General features: G+C 34.5%; 1 protein-coding gene across 5 annotated transcripts; it reads right to left on the reverse strand.

Annotated features, from left to right (window-relative positions):
• Window positions 1-598: 598 nt before the first annotated feature.
• LOC105318497 (alpha-N-acetylglucosaminidase) lies at window positions 599-14,921 on the reverse strand. Of its 5 annotated transcripts, none has more exons than XM_034455543.2 (23): window positions 14,802-14,921; window positions 14,612-14,654; window positions 13,896-14,053; window positions 13,412-13,596; window positions 13,031-13,178; window positions 12,674-12,744; window positions 12,270-12,431; window positions 11,441-11,506; window positions 10,555-10,618; window positions 9,909-9,979; window positions 9,605-9,679; window positions 9,312-9,393; window positions 8,711-8,860; window positions 7,108-7,250; window positions 6,390-6,462; window positions 5,733-5,828; window positions 5,289-5,374; window positions 4,465-4,569; window positions 3,978-4,161; window positions 2,707-2,750; window positions 2,499-2,556; window positions 2,167-2,266; window positions 599-1,959 (listed from the first exon to the last, which is right to left on the reverse strand). In XM_034455543.2, the coding sequence occupies exons 1-23, from the start codon at window positions 14,850-14,852 to the stop codon at window positions 1,742-1,744; spliced, it is 2,433 nt and encodes an 810-aa protein (XP_034311434.2). In that variant the 5' UTR covers window positions 14,853-14,921; the 3' UTR covers window positions 599-1,741. The 5 variants fall into 5 exon arrangements, with proteins under 5 accessions (XP_034311434.2, XP_034311432.2, XP_034311436.2 ...); XM_034455541.2 differs by lacking the exon at window positions 11,441-11,506 and adding an exon at window positions 11,561-11,626; XM_034455545.2 differs by lacking the exons at window positions 5,733-5,828; window positions 11,441-11,506 and adding exons at window positions 5,876-5,971; window positions 11,561-11,626.
• Window positions 14,922-17,525: the final 2,604 nt, after the last annotated feature.

The raw sequence follows: 17,525 nt of genomic DNA on the forward strand, positions 1-17,525 counted from the left end.
TTTTTTTGATATCAGAAAATACCTCCAAAATATCAAAACGGCACCTCATAGAATAGAGAAAAGTTTATTTGGCTCCTTAGGATATTGTCAATATTTAATCAATTAAATTGATTGAATTCCAATGCTTAGTCTTTTGATTTACTCTTTCTAAGTGAAATATTGAGGGAAAATATTTCCATCATTACAATAAGAAACTGTTTTATCTTAACTCTAAGCAGAGATTTTTCAAAAAATGAGACAAAATAGCGCTTATTAATATACTAGCATTCTTTAATTAAGTTATTGCAACAATTCAAAAATACCGTTATGCTATGCCATGTGTATAAATCACATATCCTTATACAATAAAACAAAAGCAGGCCTCAACAAACCCTCCCAATGTCTGGGGTCTGGCAAAGCAGTTCAATAACGGATTAAGACAAAGTTCTTTATATTAGTTCTTTATTAGTTAATGTTTAGCTTTTGCATGCTTTTGTTTAATGTAACTCATATATTCAAGACTGTATGCCAGCATGGTAATTGTCAATAAATGAATTGAATTATAACCCCAATCATTCAATAAATGAATTGAATTATAACCCCAATCATGACTATGAGAGTGACTTCATGATCCCCGACATTGGGATGGTGACCATTTTAATCTCAACAAACTGAGCACCAGCTACTTGACTATAGATAAAGCCAATACAACCATATGGTATTCAAATTATACATAGAAAATTCTTATTCACTGCTACTAATTAAGTACAACTCACATTACTAGATCCCTGAGATCTGGCTCCATAAAGATAAGACAGAATTATTACAATCAAAATTTTAAGTTAAAATAATTTTAATAGAAATAGATTCAGTGATTAGATTCTGATATTAGATGTTTTCCCTTTAGGTTTGCATACCTATAAATACTAGAAGAAGTAACCTTCTAAACTTTACAATCCAAGTAAATTAAACTATTGAAATTTTTAAAAAATCTACTTACATGTATTAGGTACATAATTCAGTTTATTATTTTCAGTTTATCAGGTGTTGGAGCCAGGTGGAGATGAAAAAGGTGTGATATTGCTAACCCAATATATTTGGAATGTTTAACATTTCTGTGACACATCACATAAAAAAAAGGTACCATTTCTAACCCGATAACATGAAACAACAACAACAACAAATTTTGTTTTTTCACATACACTGAAATCTGAATATTAAATAAAACTCTCTTTGTTAATTGGTTCATGCCTATGGGAATAAATGTTGCTTGCACTGCAAAAAATTTCAGACAGACATGTTTATGTAAAACTTAAATAAATTAAAACATAAAGAATGAGTAAAACATAAGCACTATCATTTCTTCATGTTCACAATATATACATGTACATGATTTATGCAGTTACACAGTTACAAAGTAACTGCTGGTACATCAGATTCATATAATGGGTTTTCACAGCATATTGTACCATATTTGTATCATATTATTCCCTCCTGTGAAGAAATCATGTAATATCATGCATTAACATTATTCTTGCACTGAATAAAAGTTCAAACTCTCATTCTTGCACTACCTTAATTTTTTAAAATATAAATACTAGTATGAAAAAATATGGCCCCATGCATGTTTATATTGCATTCTTTTCAAAAGCTCTGTCAAAAATTTTATATACATAAATATAATGAATTAACCCCTTTAGATATATTCCCAGACACAAGTACACCCAAATCACAGCCTCAATCACAGATATAAACATCAAAATCAGTTCCTGCCATTCACAACATGATGGAGTCTGGGATTGTACCCAATGTTTTGAGTTTTCGCACGTTTTATCTGCGAGCCGTATTTCCTCTGTATCCAGTTCCGTTTGTCTTTGCGATGTCGCTCCTCTGTGGCTTGTTGCAGAGTCTGAAAGAACTCAGACATGGTGTCAGGTCTATACTTCTTGTGCAATGACTTCACTATGGCAACACTATCACCTGGTTGTCATGGAGAAAAATTATTTATTTTTCATGAAAAATCATGTACAAGAAGTTTACCACTGCACTATTCAAAATTCTACATTTGTAAATTCTGAGGATAAAACCATTACATGTCTACTTAGATAATTCTAAGTCCCTTCCAATAACAATATATGGTCTAGCAGAACTTGCCCCCACATTTAACTAGTCCCACTTTCTACTAACCTTGAGGTTCTGTGGGATACTGGTCCAGTCTGTAACTGAACGGAAACTCCACTTTCTCATAGATCATTATATCTAGCTCTGTGGCATTGTAAGTCTTGTTCTAAAGTAGATTAATATTAGACAAGTATATAAAATCATATTGTTTGTCTTGCTGTAAAGGAAATCAAAAATAGAACAGCAACAACAACAGTAGGCCACTGTCACCTTTAATGTCCAGAACCATCAACTTTGTAAAGTAACAACGGTTTTACTATACTGTCTAACTTTTTACATTTACAGCAATATTGTTGACCCTAAAGGTTAGCATCATACACCAGAGACCTGTCACTTACATGAGCCATTATGTCCAGAGTGTAATTCACAAATATCTCCCATCGAGGTAGGTAATAACTGGAAACAGAAACAAAATATTCAGCTTAAACCACTGATTGTCTGTATCTGTCCACCATCTTTATGTTATTTTCATTATGAAATATACCGTAGTAGAAAAGAAAGAAAGTGCATGTTGATATATATACATGTACATGTAAAAGAACTTACTCTTTGATCAGGCCAGACCACTGCTTACAGGCGTAATCCCGGATCTACAACACACAGATATCATTATATATAACAAATAAATAACACTGTAGAGATATCAATAAGAAATAACACAGAAATAACACCATATATAACTCAGATATCATCATTAATCCTTCAACTACCCTCTCCATTGACTAAATAAAGGTAACGCATTAATCCAAGGCTATATTCGGTTTATGCCCCAATGTAGCCTCGTGCAACTATCCAACGTTTGAATGCATTATTATTTCACCTTTTTTGCTATGTTTTCGCTATGGTGTCATGGTTTTAAATGCAGATATGCAGCAAAATTTGTCGAATTTAAAATAGCTTGTTTGAGGCTTAAAATATGATATTATGTTGCCAGATAAAAATACATGATAACCGTCTTAAATTATAAGCGATACTTGTGAATAAATCCCAGACCTACTAAGCAGAAATTTCATATACATGTATACCACCGAAATAACATTTAACTTTAACATTCCGAGTACATGTACCACAATGATTATTATATTTTCTGAAATGTCTTTGCTGTAGCACAAAAAAATCATTATCAGGAAGTCAAACTTCACAGAATACAAATGTATATTAAATACAAATCACTTATGATAACTCCCAAACTTCATAACTTTGGACTGTTAATGCTGTGGTTGAAAATAAAATATATCTCAGACACTATTAATAGTATGGTGTGGTTAATGCATTAAAACAACATAAAGATGAAGGTACGAGACATGGATTAAAACAACATAAAGATGAAGGTATGAGACATGCATTAAAACAACATAAAGATGAAGGTACGAGACATGCATTAAAACAACATAAAGATGAAGGTACGAGATATGCATTAAAACAACATAAAGATGAAGGTACGTGACATGCATTTAAACAACATAAAGATGAAGGTACGTGACATGCATTAAAACAACATAAAGATGAAGGAACGAGACATGCATTAAAACAACATAAAGTTGAAGGTACGAGACATGCATTAAAACAACATAAAGATGAAGGTACGAGACATGCATTAAAACAACATAAAGATGAAGGTTCGAGACATGCATTAAAACAACATAAAGATGAAGGAACGAGACATGCATTAAAACAACATAAAGATGAAGGTACGTGACATGCATTAAAACAACATAAAGATGAAGGTACGTGACATGCATTAAAACAACATAAAGATGAAGGAACGAGACATGCATGTAAATGAGTCTCCCTGATCACTAGATTGACATTCTCACCTCTCCTCTTGGACCCCACAGAGTAATCTGGTTCCTGGCATTGAACTGAAGGAACCAGTTATCCTGCATGTCCATTGCATTATCTGTGGCCGCCTTTATCCAGCGTCCCAACAGGAAGTGAGAATCTGATCCCAGCACTGTATCCATGTCGCTAAGCAACCCCAGAAGCTGATTTCCATGAGATCTAAATGATGAAATATTCTAGCATGTTGTGTAAAACTCAATGTTCTCGTAATTACATCACAAACTGAACTATTCTAAACCTAGGTACATGTATTTAAACTGTCAAAAATATTTAAATTGTAATGATGAATTTGTTCAGTAATGGTTTTTGAAATATGGTTGGTAAAGCCCTTAAAAAAATTGTTATAACCTCAATATTGATTTCAATAAAAACACAATATAGTTACATATGTATCTGTAAACAGTATCTAATACATACAACCAAAGTTTTCCAAGAATTAAATAATAAGACGTTCTGACTTACTCTACCGCATGAATGTCTCCACGACCAAATGCGTAGACAAGGTCCGTGTAGTACTTGATTGACAGGATTTGTAAACTGTTTCGCGTCACATCTACAATGTCGTACCTACAATACAAGTCAACCATTACAAGTATGTCACATCTACATTGTCATACCTACAATACAAGTCAACTATATTACAAGAATGTCACATTTACAATGTCATACCTACAATACAAGTCAACCATTACAAGTACATCAGTGTCACATCTACAATGTCATACCTACAATACAAGTCAACCATTATAAGTACATCAGTGTCACATCTACAATGTCATACCTACAAGTCAACTATATTACAAGAATGTCACATCTACAATGTCATACCTACAATACAAGTCAACTATATTACAAGAATGTCACATCTACAATGTCATACCTACAATACAAGTCAACTATATTACAAGAATGTCACATCTACAATGTCATACCTACAATAAAGATCAACCACTACAAGTATGTCACATCTACAATGTCATACCTACAATACAAGTCAACTATATTACAAGAATGTCACATCTACAATGTCATACCTACAATAAAGATCAACCATTATAAGTACATCAGTGTCACAGTGTCAGTGTTAACGATGTTAAACAAATGAAGAAGACATCACAAATACAAAAGTACCCTGATATCCAGAGGTAGAACAATTCAATATTATTTGTGCATACAATGGCTGCTCTTACTATACTAAATTACCGTAAATAAGCTGTTTATACGAAGAGACAACAGCTGATTGACAGGTGTATGTTTTCTGAATGTCAACCACACGCAGTACTTACATGAAGAGGGAGCTGTTGCTGAACTCATCCAAGTTCAAGGTCATGATGTCCCAGGCCACGTACAGGTCCTCAGGGTTGTACCACACCTACAGGGGCAGACAACGCCAATGTTAACCCTTTCACAGGAAGCTTTTAAAAAATTGTCAAATACCAATACCTGTTTTTCATGTCTGCTTTTAAGGGCCACCTAAATAATATGCTGTATCTAACTATAAAAGAATTTAAGTAGCTAAGTATACTTTGGTTCATAGACTACTTAATAACAAATACATAACATGTAGCTAAAATATAAAGCTTTGAAGGCAAGATTGTATCCCTCATTGACCTGTGTCCTCATGGTGCATGTACAAGTAAATGACACAACATCCCAGTCAGATAACTGGCAGTCAGAAGACTGTGGCTCTGAAAAGACCAGGCTTCTAGCCTACAAGTTTGTGTACTTACATCCTGTTGAATCAATGGAGTCATCCTGGGCAAGGTTGTTACTATGATGTTTATGCTGTTGTCATGGAGATAGTCAGTGTTGTTGTATATACCAAGCTACGTAAACAGAACAAACACATTAGAGACTTAGATCAAGTACTTACATCAGGATGGAGTGCGGGAGAGAGGCTGGGGCGGTGATCAGGGATGGCATTGGAATCGTGGTCCTTAAGATTGTCAGAATTGTTGTATACAGAGTTCTAAATCAGATAGAGGTCAAAGGTTAGGAGAGGTCAATGTCACAACACATATAATATGACATGTGCTATATTAAAACATTGTCTCTTAAAAGATGTCAGTGTGAGAAAGTGTAGAAAGAAAAGTGTAGGTGATTTGGATGATTTTGGTTCAGTTTTGTGAAGTCTGAGCAAAGGAAAAATTCAAACCAAGCTCTCTGTGAAGAATGTATTACAGATTGAAGCCTTAGAGTAAAATAATATATGACATGCAAATAACAAAATATTTTTCACAACTTCCAACTCTTACATGTACTTAAATTAATTACAGTTAGTTGTTCTTTAACATCATGTTATCTACCATTTGTATTTATTGGTTGAATTATCATAGACAAATCAATTATTACCAAGAATTGCGACGGTCAAACATTGCGGAGGTTACCTTGAGATACTGCCAGGCCAAGTCTATGAACTTGTTGGTCTTGCCGTATCTGTTCAGGACATACTTGCTGATCCTGAGAGGGAGAAAATTACGTCTTTAAAACAAGAACATGCATTAATGATAACCAAACACGTTTTCAGAGACACATGGAAATAAGGATTGGTTTCATATCATAGTACCGGTATACATAAATTTCCCTGGTACATGTTTCTCCTTATGACAAAGTTTCAGATTGGAATGTGATTCAGCCATGACAGCACAGTTTGTTTTATAATTGAAGAAAGATTCTTAACATAAAACCAATGCCTTAAAATGTCAGCCATTATGGGATGCATGTCAAAAAGCATCAACCACAAAAACACAATCTATGAAGATATTTCAAATGGCTAAAATCTGGTCAATTGATTGGAGTTTATACAGAAGTATTTAAAGCTTTATAATCAAATTCTGGTTCAATGCATCATTTGATTGGCTAAACAAATTCATATTGTATATATGAAAATTTATATTGTATAACATATACATGTATAGCTTTGCAGTTTATAAAGGCTAAGCAATGTTATATTGTATTTCATAGTAGAAATTCAACTTATTCCTTAAATAAACATCTATAACCAAGCAAATTTCTTGACTAGCTATTTCATAAATAGATTGACAATGTTCCAATAAAGATTGAAACACTTACAGGGAGCTCCAATTGAACGTGTGTAGTTCTTACCATGTAGATATATCTCTGGGGGCCTTCCTCCACACGTTTTCTGTGAAGAACTCGTACACAACCTCATTCTGGAAGATTCCCTCCGGGGTCATCCCCAGACCCACCATGGAACTGTTGGGGAATGCCCTCCCATTGAACGGACCCTAGAAAAAGATTTAAAAACAAATCCCCCAATAAGATCGAAAACTTAACATCAGTCCAAGGTTTACTGCTTGCGAGAAATCCTAACCTGAAAATTTGTCCGCGTGATTGATAAGTTTCAGAGTTTTATTTCTAAAATTTATTTAAGATAAATGGTTATAATGTTATCATCATTAAAACACAGTGTGGCTGATAAAAACAAGCACGCCATTTCAATAAAATATATAGTAAAATACATAATTATCTTAATCGGAAAATGCATTTCAAAACTATGCTCCAAACTTTTAAACAATTTAGACGAACTTAATTTTACTCAACACAATAACAGAAGAAATAACATTGAATCATTTCCTAAAAGAAAATGAATACGTGTCCTTGAACAATTTTTTGCAAAACAGCATTAAAGATTTAAAAGATTTCGCAAAACCTTATATTTTCATCATGACGTAAGCCCGATGTCATCATTTTCTTACGTCTGAGAACCAAAAAATAAAAATTTGTTGATTGACAAGACTAGTTGATTAACACATAATTAGAATATGTAAATACTAATCAGACAATAACATGAATGTTATCGAATGCACAAATGAAATTAATGTAAGGTTGCAAAGAGAAGAAAAATTGCTATTTTTCTTTTCATGAAACTCTGAGTCAATAAATGCAAAAAAAATTACCATACAACTATTGACATACCTGGTAATAAGTTTTTAATTGTATAGAACAATAGCTAAAGCCAAAAGAATTTTAATAGTTAGATCCGTAGTTGAAAATACAGAAGTTATAATTGTAAAAGAATCGGAGTTAATGCATACGGTTCAAATTATTTTCTTGTCTAAACATGATTGTAAATAGAAGAGTTCCAATGCACTCTCATACCTTATAGAACAAAATATGACAATGTATGTCACATCTTTTGTTAGCAATTGTTAATTATAAATGATTGCAGAAAATGCATGTAACCTTTTTGAAATATTTCCTTTTATGTTTCTAAAGACCATTTGTCATCTAAAAAAAAATGTATGGGTTTGCTATGGTGGTCAACTCTATACATCAAGTCAGCAAACCCACAAGCTACGTTAATGCTAGTGCACGAAAGAAAAAAATGTTGGTTCCTTCATCTGAAAACAGTGCTATTTTGAAACAAAATTATCTTTTAAGCCTGACTTTTGTAATAAACCTTTATATCCAATACAATCTTAGATATAAATGTACTGTGTATATTTAAAACAATGCCCCCAGTAATAGATTACAGCTTCTTATCTGTCATTGTTGTGAGATGATCTTATGATTGCATGATTAGAGCTCATATATTTACACTCTGCAGGTGAGAATAAGAGTACCTTATCTATGATTCTACACATTTCTAAAAAATCTACATAAATATCATTCAATGATTAAAAGATATTTCATGTATACAACCTCATAATAATGTTAATTATTTACTTGTAAGTATCATGCCCACCTCGTTTATCAGTTTCAGGGCCCCATAGAGCTCCATAGTCCCGCCAAAGTCATGCAACATGCACCAAATAAATGGCTGACCATAGTACGACTCCGTCTGGGTGTAAATCGGAATTATTTCTGAATACAGGTCCAAGATTATCATCTCACCCTGCCAACAAAAAATTAAAAAAAGATCACCATGACTTTAAACAAGGATAAGATTAACCTCACTTAGAACATGCACACCACATATTAAACTATTGTATATAATGATTTCTTGGTGGGTCATAATAGGTATGAGAGTTGCAGTTATCACAAACCCAGATTATGTATGTTTCCTTCAATACCATCAATCAATATATATTTTTCTTCACACATCTATCTTTATGTAGATAAAATGGGTAAAATGAAACACAATCGAACAGATTTTACAAAAATGGAAGAAGTGGATTGAGTGCACATTTGACTTTGGACACTCCTCTGTATCTGGCATCACAGTTTTTAACTAGTACTATCTAGTAAGATAACCATAGTTACATTGTCACTTATTGAAGACACAGATTTTCTTCAGAAATAAAGGAGTAAGAAATCAGAGGACATGAACATTGCATAATGGTCACCTGTGGTACAGCGGTAAGGAGAGCCTTGATCTGGGGTTGCTTCCAGAATCCACCATCAATGAACAGCCAGCCCTGCATCAACCTACGCAGAAGATGACATCATGTCATCGTTCACATCATCACAGTCAACAAGATGACATCATGTCATCGTTCACATCATCACAGTCAACAAGATGACATCATGTCATCGTTCACATCATCACAGTCAACAAGATGATATCATATCATCGTTCACATCATCACAGTCAACAAATGCAGCTTTCGATAAAGAGTTTCAATGATCTCATGCTTACCAAATGGCTTTGGAGTCTGCTTCTTTAAGACTCTTGTAAATTGTGCGGCCAGAGAGAGCCAAGTACTCAGTAGAACTGTCAAGAAAAGTAAGACACTGTTATGTGAGGTCATGGTTAGAAGGCAGGTATCTAAATTTTGAACAGTTGTCAGAATGCAGGTAATTTATAGTAAAGACAGAAGTGATTTTGTCACCAGTAAAAATATTGTCATTGCTAGATACATGTCTATACAACAATTTTATAAAAATTAATGTAAAACTCCTTTTCACCAGGACTCTATCAAATCAAAGATAACACTACTCACTTTGAGCGAGGCCTCATCTCGTTAAAGGTATCGACGCTGTAAACGTGATCAACTCCAAACTCGTTCTCCATCTGTACAATACAAAAAGAATATTCAATATCAATTTAATGGTTTATTGACATAACCATGTTGGCATACAGTCAAACATTGAATGGTATAGTGTAAGTAACACTTGAACTGAAAGGTTATTATTTCCAGGTACTGTATACTTGATTTTAGTGCATAATATGCCTTTTTAGCTCATTATATTATTGAATATAACTGAATATTAATACAAGCACCCACAGAACTTGTATATACATGAACACTATAGTCATGTACTGCATAATCTAATTGGGTCACATTCAGAGGAAGTTCAATTCACTTATAGTTTGATTGAATTGAGCTTTACCAGCCCCCTTGGTATGATCTGTCAACTTCAGTAATGTACCTCTTACAAAAAAATCGTCTCTTTCATCCTCACATCTATGTTCAACATGTATTATTGTTTATTAGGCAAAGTTACCATAGTCTCAAAGAGATATTGTTGCTTTATATTTGATAACGGTCAATTTAAATGCTTGGTCATTATAATAACCCAACACTTTTAATGGGCCCAAAATACAACTCCAATACATAAATTTACATATGTTTTTTTTTACCTTACCTCTTTGATAAAGCGCACTGCTATCTTCATAAACAATGGGTCATTGAAGTCTAACAGATAGTTACTGTAACAAACAAACCAGATGTACATGTATAGCATACAACTACACAAGTACGGTACATGCTTAGAATGTGAGTAAAAACTCAATTCAAGAAAGGATAGTTACAATGAGTTTACTGCTACATGTGTAGGTTTACGGTTTTATAAAACATATAACTACAATACACAAAGCTACAGTGCTCAGCTAGGGCATTCGCTTCTACATTTTTACTGTAACTACATCATTGCTATATTAACAGTAGGTTTTTTACAGAAAAAGAAATATTAATTGAATATTTGATAAAATTGACTTCATCTAACACACTAATCTTCGATGTAAGACACTGTTTTATCTAATCTATAGATATATAAAATAATGAGGAGACTCCAACCATCCACAAAAACCTGTTGGACCACCTTTACAGCAAGGGTCATTCCAAAAGCATTTTTCTACAGGGTGCATGAATGTTTTATGTACTAGTATATAAAAACTGCCATTCATAATGCATGAACAAACACAAAGGCTAACATTGGTATTAGTGCTACTCATAACAAATATTGTCCACATTAAATTAAAATCAAAACATTGAGCTGGTGCAGAAATTGAATTGGATGAGGGTACCTTAATTTATCTGTAATGACTGTTAGAAAAAGGGGGGGGGGAGACTTGCATGTACTTAACCTAGATAAACAGACACATAATAAAAATTTCTATTTGATTTTTTTCATAACAGCTCCTTTCCCATTGTTAATAATCTCAGTTCATTGAGTGCTACCAGACACAGCCCCTATCAGGCAGCTCCTTTACACATCACACCTCCGATCTACAGTGATGGGGACATCTTACCAACAATATGTCTTATTAAAATACATCCAGTCGTGCAATCGAGATACATTGGCAGTTGGAAAGTGTCTGGAATTAAAAAGGAAGGGGACGTGAGAAGAGTTGTGGGATATTTCGTCTTACCAGCAATACGTCTTGTTGAAGTGTCCCCAGTCTCGGAGGCGAGACACGTTGGCTGTGGGATAGTGCCTGGAAAAAAGCAAGGGAAGTGAAGGGATCTCTGGGAAATCCACACTTACCAGCAGAATGATTGGTTAAAACCTGCCCAGTCGGTCAGTCTGGACACATTGGCTTGTGGGTAGCGCCTAGAAAAATATCAACCTTCAAAAAAGCTTCTACAATTATCTGAAATTAATCTACTCAGACAATGAAAAAAACACATACAGATAATATAAAGTTACACATAAAAACCTGGAAAACAACTGTACATCACCCAAAAAAGGAAAAACAAATCTATAAAAACAGTGATTATTTTAGACACACTAATTTGAAGTTTAAATAACTCCAAGAACTTGTTTTTTCACTTATCATAAAACACAACTTACATTTATTTTCATGCTATACCTTGGATTCTGTAAACCAACTTTACCACCACTATAAACAGGCCCCAATGGACAAATTTACATGATCCCATGGCAAAAAAATAATAAGTTCAAAAGACTGCAAAAAGCATTTGATGAGATTCCTATTCCTTTTAAAATATCTCCCATAAAAATAAAGTTTGTTTGTAGTAACAAAAAATATTTTCCATTTTTAAACAAAATAAGAAAATAATGCTTTATCCATAAGGGGAGCTCTGTTAATCTAACGCCCCTGCTAAGTTTTGACTTACAGAATGGTGGCCTCTGGGACATGTCCAGCGAACCCTGGGAGGACGGGAATCATCCCGAAGGACCGCATACGCTCCAGGATCTTGTGTTGTAGGATCAGCTGGTCGTCTATCCAGTTCTGGGTGATGGGCCCGCCCCATCCATGCATGTTCCCCATTCTTGACCTGAAGAAACATAAAAATAGGCCAACTGAATTACCAAGGTATAGTGGTAAGGAATAATGTGGTAAAATTTAATCAATATACGTATATAAATTTTTATTGAAATATTCATTTTTCAATTACTATTTTCTTTTAAAGGGAAGGTTCACCAAATTTGAGATTTATATCTAAACCATGGCAAAAAGAAAATACAAATGTATGCTAATAAATGACAACTGTCAGTATGAAGACAGAAAAATTCTCACCAAGCTAAAAATGCTGGACCTCCAAAGTGGTCCTGAAGATCCTTCATAGTAAAGCCAAGTCCCATGTAGACCTGGAGAACAAAACAAAATAGAGAAAGAGTCCATCTCACTAATAGTCCTCCAAAACCTTAGGAAATGATTCACATAAAAGCTTGAACTTCTATATTCCTTTGAAATATGGAGTTGTAGCATAATAGAAGGTTCAAATTTTATTAATTATTTTTTTTGGGGGGGGGCAACTTTTTAAGAATTAATCTTTATTCATAAAAACAAGAGTCTGTGGTGTATATGGACATGCACATATCAGGAATGACATCTATGAGACTATCAGAAGGGTGCCCCATTCAGTGGACTCACCCTCTGGAATATCGCCTCCTGACCGGTGAAGGCCAGAGCCATGTTTATCCCCCTCATGGCCATCCAGTCCAGGTATGCCTCCCAGTCCGCCCACTTGAACCAGACGGAGGAGTAACTGACCGTGCACACGTTCTGGAAGAACCGGATCCTGGTCAATAAAACAATAGCATGTCAATAAAACAATAGCATGTACGTCCACAGAACACAAAGAGTGGCTGTTCCCCAAATATTTATGGAAGATAACCAATTTGCAAAATAACTACATAATTATGTGAATTCATGTCATTCCATTATTTGTTTATAGTGATTAGTTGATTGCAATTAAGATGATTTCAAACACAAAACAAAATACCACATTTATAACGGACAATAAACACTAACTTGTCATTGGTTGTGATATTCACACTGCCCCCCTCGACTTTGGGGAGGGGGGATGGAATGGCCATCTGTCTCCCTCCCCATGTGATCTGACAGTTACAATAATTGGTCAGATAGTAGTACAGCCCCATGGCGGCAGCCACGCCCGTTGTCCCAGTAATCTCAACATACTTCTCCTTTGTGTTGATCTAAATTCAAAATTGAAGTGATAGCACAATTACTGGTAGTGAAACAAAACCACTTAAACTATGCTCTCAAAATACAAGTAGGTTCAGTGTATTGCTGAATGTTTCTCTTTTCATAATAATCATGTCCAACCTATTAGTTTCACCCTTTTCATCATATACTAGCTTTATAAAGATAGTTTAAACTATGTGCAGCATCATTAAATTCTAGGAAACATGTTTTATAGTTTTCCTGTAACTGCAGGAATTAAGTGAGGGAAAAGAGTTTGGTGTGTTGGTATTTTAATGAGAGTAGATCTTACAAGGAAGGTGTCCTTTTCTTTAGGCCCTATGTTGGATTGAACCTTCACTACGAATTCCCCGGCTCTTGGTCCCAACACTCTCTGGTACAAATCTTTAGCAGCATCTTCCTGTTTCCCCAATGATGCCTTAGGCTTTAAATGGGATAAGGACGCAAAATCTGAAGATTTCAAAACATTGTCATTTTTTTCTTCAAAACATTGTCATTGTATTGGGGAATGTAGATTGCATTTTTGGATATCAAAACTTGTAGTACACTCTTTTCATTATACATAGTAGTATCGGTATATTGCATGTTCTCGATCATGTATGCGCCTGTCCTATGATATCGTGGTAGTTAAATCATTTTGTCAAAAAATCTATCGATACGGAAAATTTTCAAAAACTAATGTTATTGTGAGTTTCCTCTATTATATACCTCAGTGATATGTTTAGCGTGCCTCTGTTTACTATTGTCCAAAAATATCCCGACGTCAAATGTCAACTTCAGCGCGTGCTACTAACCTTAAACAGAAATACCGCGATACCATAGAACCCGCGATATGATAAGAAACAAGTATACCTCTTGTACTATTTATATCGTTTTAAAGAGAATGTAGGGAATTGATCAGATGAAATGACGGTCGCTTTCAACGTATATGCATAGAGCTATAACGTATTCAATATTGGAAAAGGTGTCCCCTTGTAGATTAAGATGTTTAATCGACCGGCTACTCACCTTTACAATTCACCAGAATCAAATTCGTCAACAACACAAAGACCTGAAAAAGAAACAACTGGTTCCACAAGCCGCAAGAGAAAAAATCCCACAATATATCGTAACTTTCTATAACAGGAAACTATTTATGCATGCCCAAATTATCCTCTTTTTAAGAAAAAAAGATTTTGTTCCTTGAATTAATAATTACCGTTTTAGAAATCATATATATCATGTTTCGTTTCTCCACTTGCTTGATCATGTGAGGATGTTTGTGTCATGTGACTTTTGAACAGCTAAAACTAAAACAAGTGCAGGAAAAATCCGGATTGGAAAAGAAAAAAAAAATGAAAAAAAAAATCTGCTACGTATTTTACGTGAAAAGATTACAGAATTGTCATAGGACACATGAAAAATGTCATCTCCTAACACGAAGGAAGGATGTTTGCTTGAGGACAGGACCGACCCACCCCCCCCACCCCTTAGCTTCCATCCCCCACCCCCTCCCCAAGAGGGTATATGATATAAAATATAATTATAAAGAGGGTCTGATTAAAAAATTTTTGTTTTGTTTTATAGTAATTTTGTGCAGTGATTGTATTAGTTTATAAATATGCCACAAAAGGATAACGTAATGAAAAAAAGGAGCCGGCAGAGCCTCTGGGTCTGGATACTTGGGGATACTTTGGGGGGGGGGGGGGCGGGGGGGGGGGCGGTGGTCGATCCTGCTTCTCAAGCACCCGTGTTAGCATGCGTACACTTTACGTATTCCTCTGCTGAACACTTCATTCTTGTTTATTTATATACACCCCCCCCCCCCCGTCAACCAGTCAGTGACTCGTTGATACGAATAACTAAATTGATATACCTTACTGAATGTATTCATGCGGTTATAATTTTTTTTCCTTTTTCCTTTTTTTTCTAATTAAGATATAAGAAAAACCTGTTCATTTACCTGGTATCATTGACAATAAAATAGGTGATAATATTTGAAGCACTATCATGAATTATAAGAAGAAATTCAGGTGAACAAATGAATTAATTGGTTGTGGTACATGTTATGAAGAAATTCAGGTGAACAAATGAATTAATTGGTTGTGGTACATGTTATAGGCGCATGTTCGAGATGGCGATTTTTCTTTTGGGCTTTTTCTTATCATGTATCGCATTCGGTTTAATCTTGCTTGTATTTATTTTCTCATAATCCATAAAGACAAAATAAAAACATTGGATGAGTAATAAAATAACGTATTCTTTGATAAACTTGAAGAAGCGTGTTCGAATAGGTCTGTTGGAAGAACAGCTAACGAGTGATAGTACTGGTAAGTATATCTTGAGAAATATAACTCGATCATTTGGTGTAGATTACGGCTTTTCATAATCAGTATTGTTGTGTGCGAGTGTTAGATTCTGGTGTTTTACAATGTTAATATTGGTCCCACTATCGTGGCATAGACCCCCCCCCCCCAATCCCGGTTAGATTACCCTGGTGGGGAAAGCGCCCGTCTATATACCCCCCCCCCCCCCCACTGCAAAATAACCAGTGCCAAGTTTCCCCCTTGGCGGAAAAAACTGCCTGTGTGGATAATTTCCTCTTATGTTTCCGGACTTCATTACCGGAATCTTTTATCCATATGTTAAAACGTGTTTTATTTTACGGTTATATTTCATTTTACTATAAAGAAAATAAATCAAACTTATAAACGAAATTAAATTGATTCAATAGCAATATATTGAAACAATAAAATGCATTCTTTAGTGATTCATGCGTGAAATGAAGGTAGCGACATTCCAGAAACATTACACAACACGGGTTATGTAATTTTTTCTACAATGATCGCTACAAAAAAATACAAATTTTCTGTTTTGAAACGCCCTCTTTACCGCCTCAGGTTTCAATTTACAAACAAGAAAAAGAAAAAAGAAGAAGAAAGTCTCCGGGAATTTTGCATTGCAAACGAAATGAAAAAGTATCCGGATGATGACGTTGAAAAGTTGTGTGAGGTGTCTCGGGTAATTCCGAATGAAAAATTTCATAAAAAATCTCCGTAATTTGTTTTCGTTCATGTTAATTTTTCCGCCGGTAAAAATAGATAGTGTCAATGAAGAAATCTTGGATTTTTTTCTCCTTGAATCGATTTCAACTGTACTTCTTTGACAGGCATGTGTAATCTCGTTAGAATTGATCAAAAGGTGCCGGAAACAACAACCTGGGACAGATTGTAGAGGTAGACTTATTGTTTATGTATTATTAATTTTCAGAGAAAAATTGAATTTTTTGTAACCGAAATATTTACTTCTTCCCACTTCGTCCCTATAGAGAAAACTTCAAGTTTTTGAATTCTGATTCACGATTATAATAATCGATAGTCTGTCCCGAGATATCAAAGGCAGCACATTTGGACGATTAAAAAAAATGCACATACCTGTGAATGAAGTGCAAATAAAATTGATGAAAAAGAAAAACTTAAAATAACTTCATTGACACATTATCCTTTTTCACTCAGAAAATTTATAGGATTGAAAAGATATTTCTTATGGAGACGTATAATGGGAAATGTTGACATCTTTTATCCGTTCGGAAGTCACTCGGAATACTTCGCAATTTTTGTTTTCAACGTTAGATATCTGTTGCAATGCAAAATCCCTGTCGACTCCCTTTTTTAGCCGTGGATTGAAACCTAATAAGCCAGAGGGGGTGTTTCGAAAGAGAAATCTTGGAAAATGTTCATACTTTTCAAATTAACATCGTTTGAACCATGAGGTATTTATAAATATCAAATAATCAAGCAAGAATATCTTGGGGCAGAGTATACCTTAGGGGAAAATAATGATAGGCGATTAATCATCCTCATCAAAATTATAATTGACTAATAATAACTGGGTCTAGATAAAATCAAGAAAATTCAAACACAGAAAAGATATATAGCTAAAA

This window comes from Magallana gigas, chromosome 7 (genome assembly GCF_963853765.1).
Source record: "Magallana gigas chromosome 7, xbMagGiga1.1, whole genome shotgun sequence".
Classification (NCBI taxonomy): Eukaryota; Metazoa; Mollusca; class Bivalvia; order Ostreida; family Ostreidae; genus Magallana; species Magallana gigas.

Coding starts and splice junctions, on each gene's coding strand:
- LOC105318497 (XM_034455543.2), bottom strand. CDS start 14,852: ATGATCAAGCAAGTGGAGAAACGAAACATGATATATATGATTTCTAAA. Junction 2,557..2,706: donor TGGTCTGGCCTGATCAAAGA/GTAAGTTCTTTT, acceptor TTCTGTTTCCAG/TTATTACCTACCTCGATGGG. Junction 1,960..2,166: donor GTATCCCACAGAACCTCAAG/GTTAGTAGAAAG, acceptor CATGACAACCAG/GTGATAGTGTTGCCATAGTG.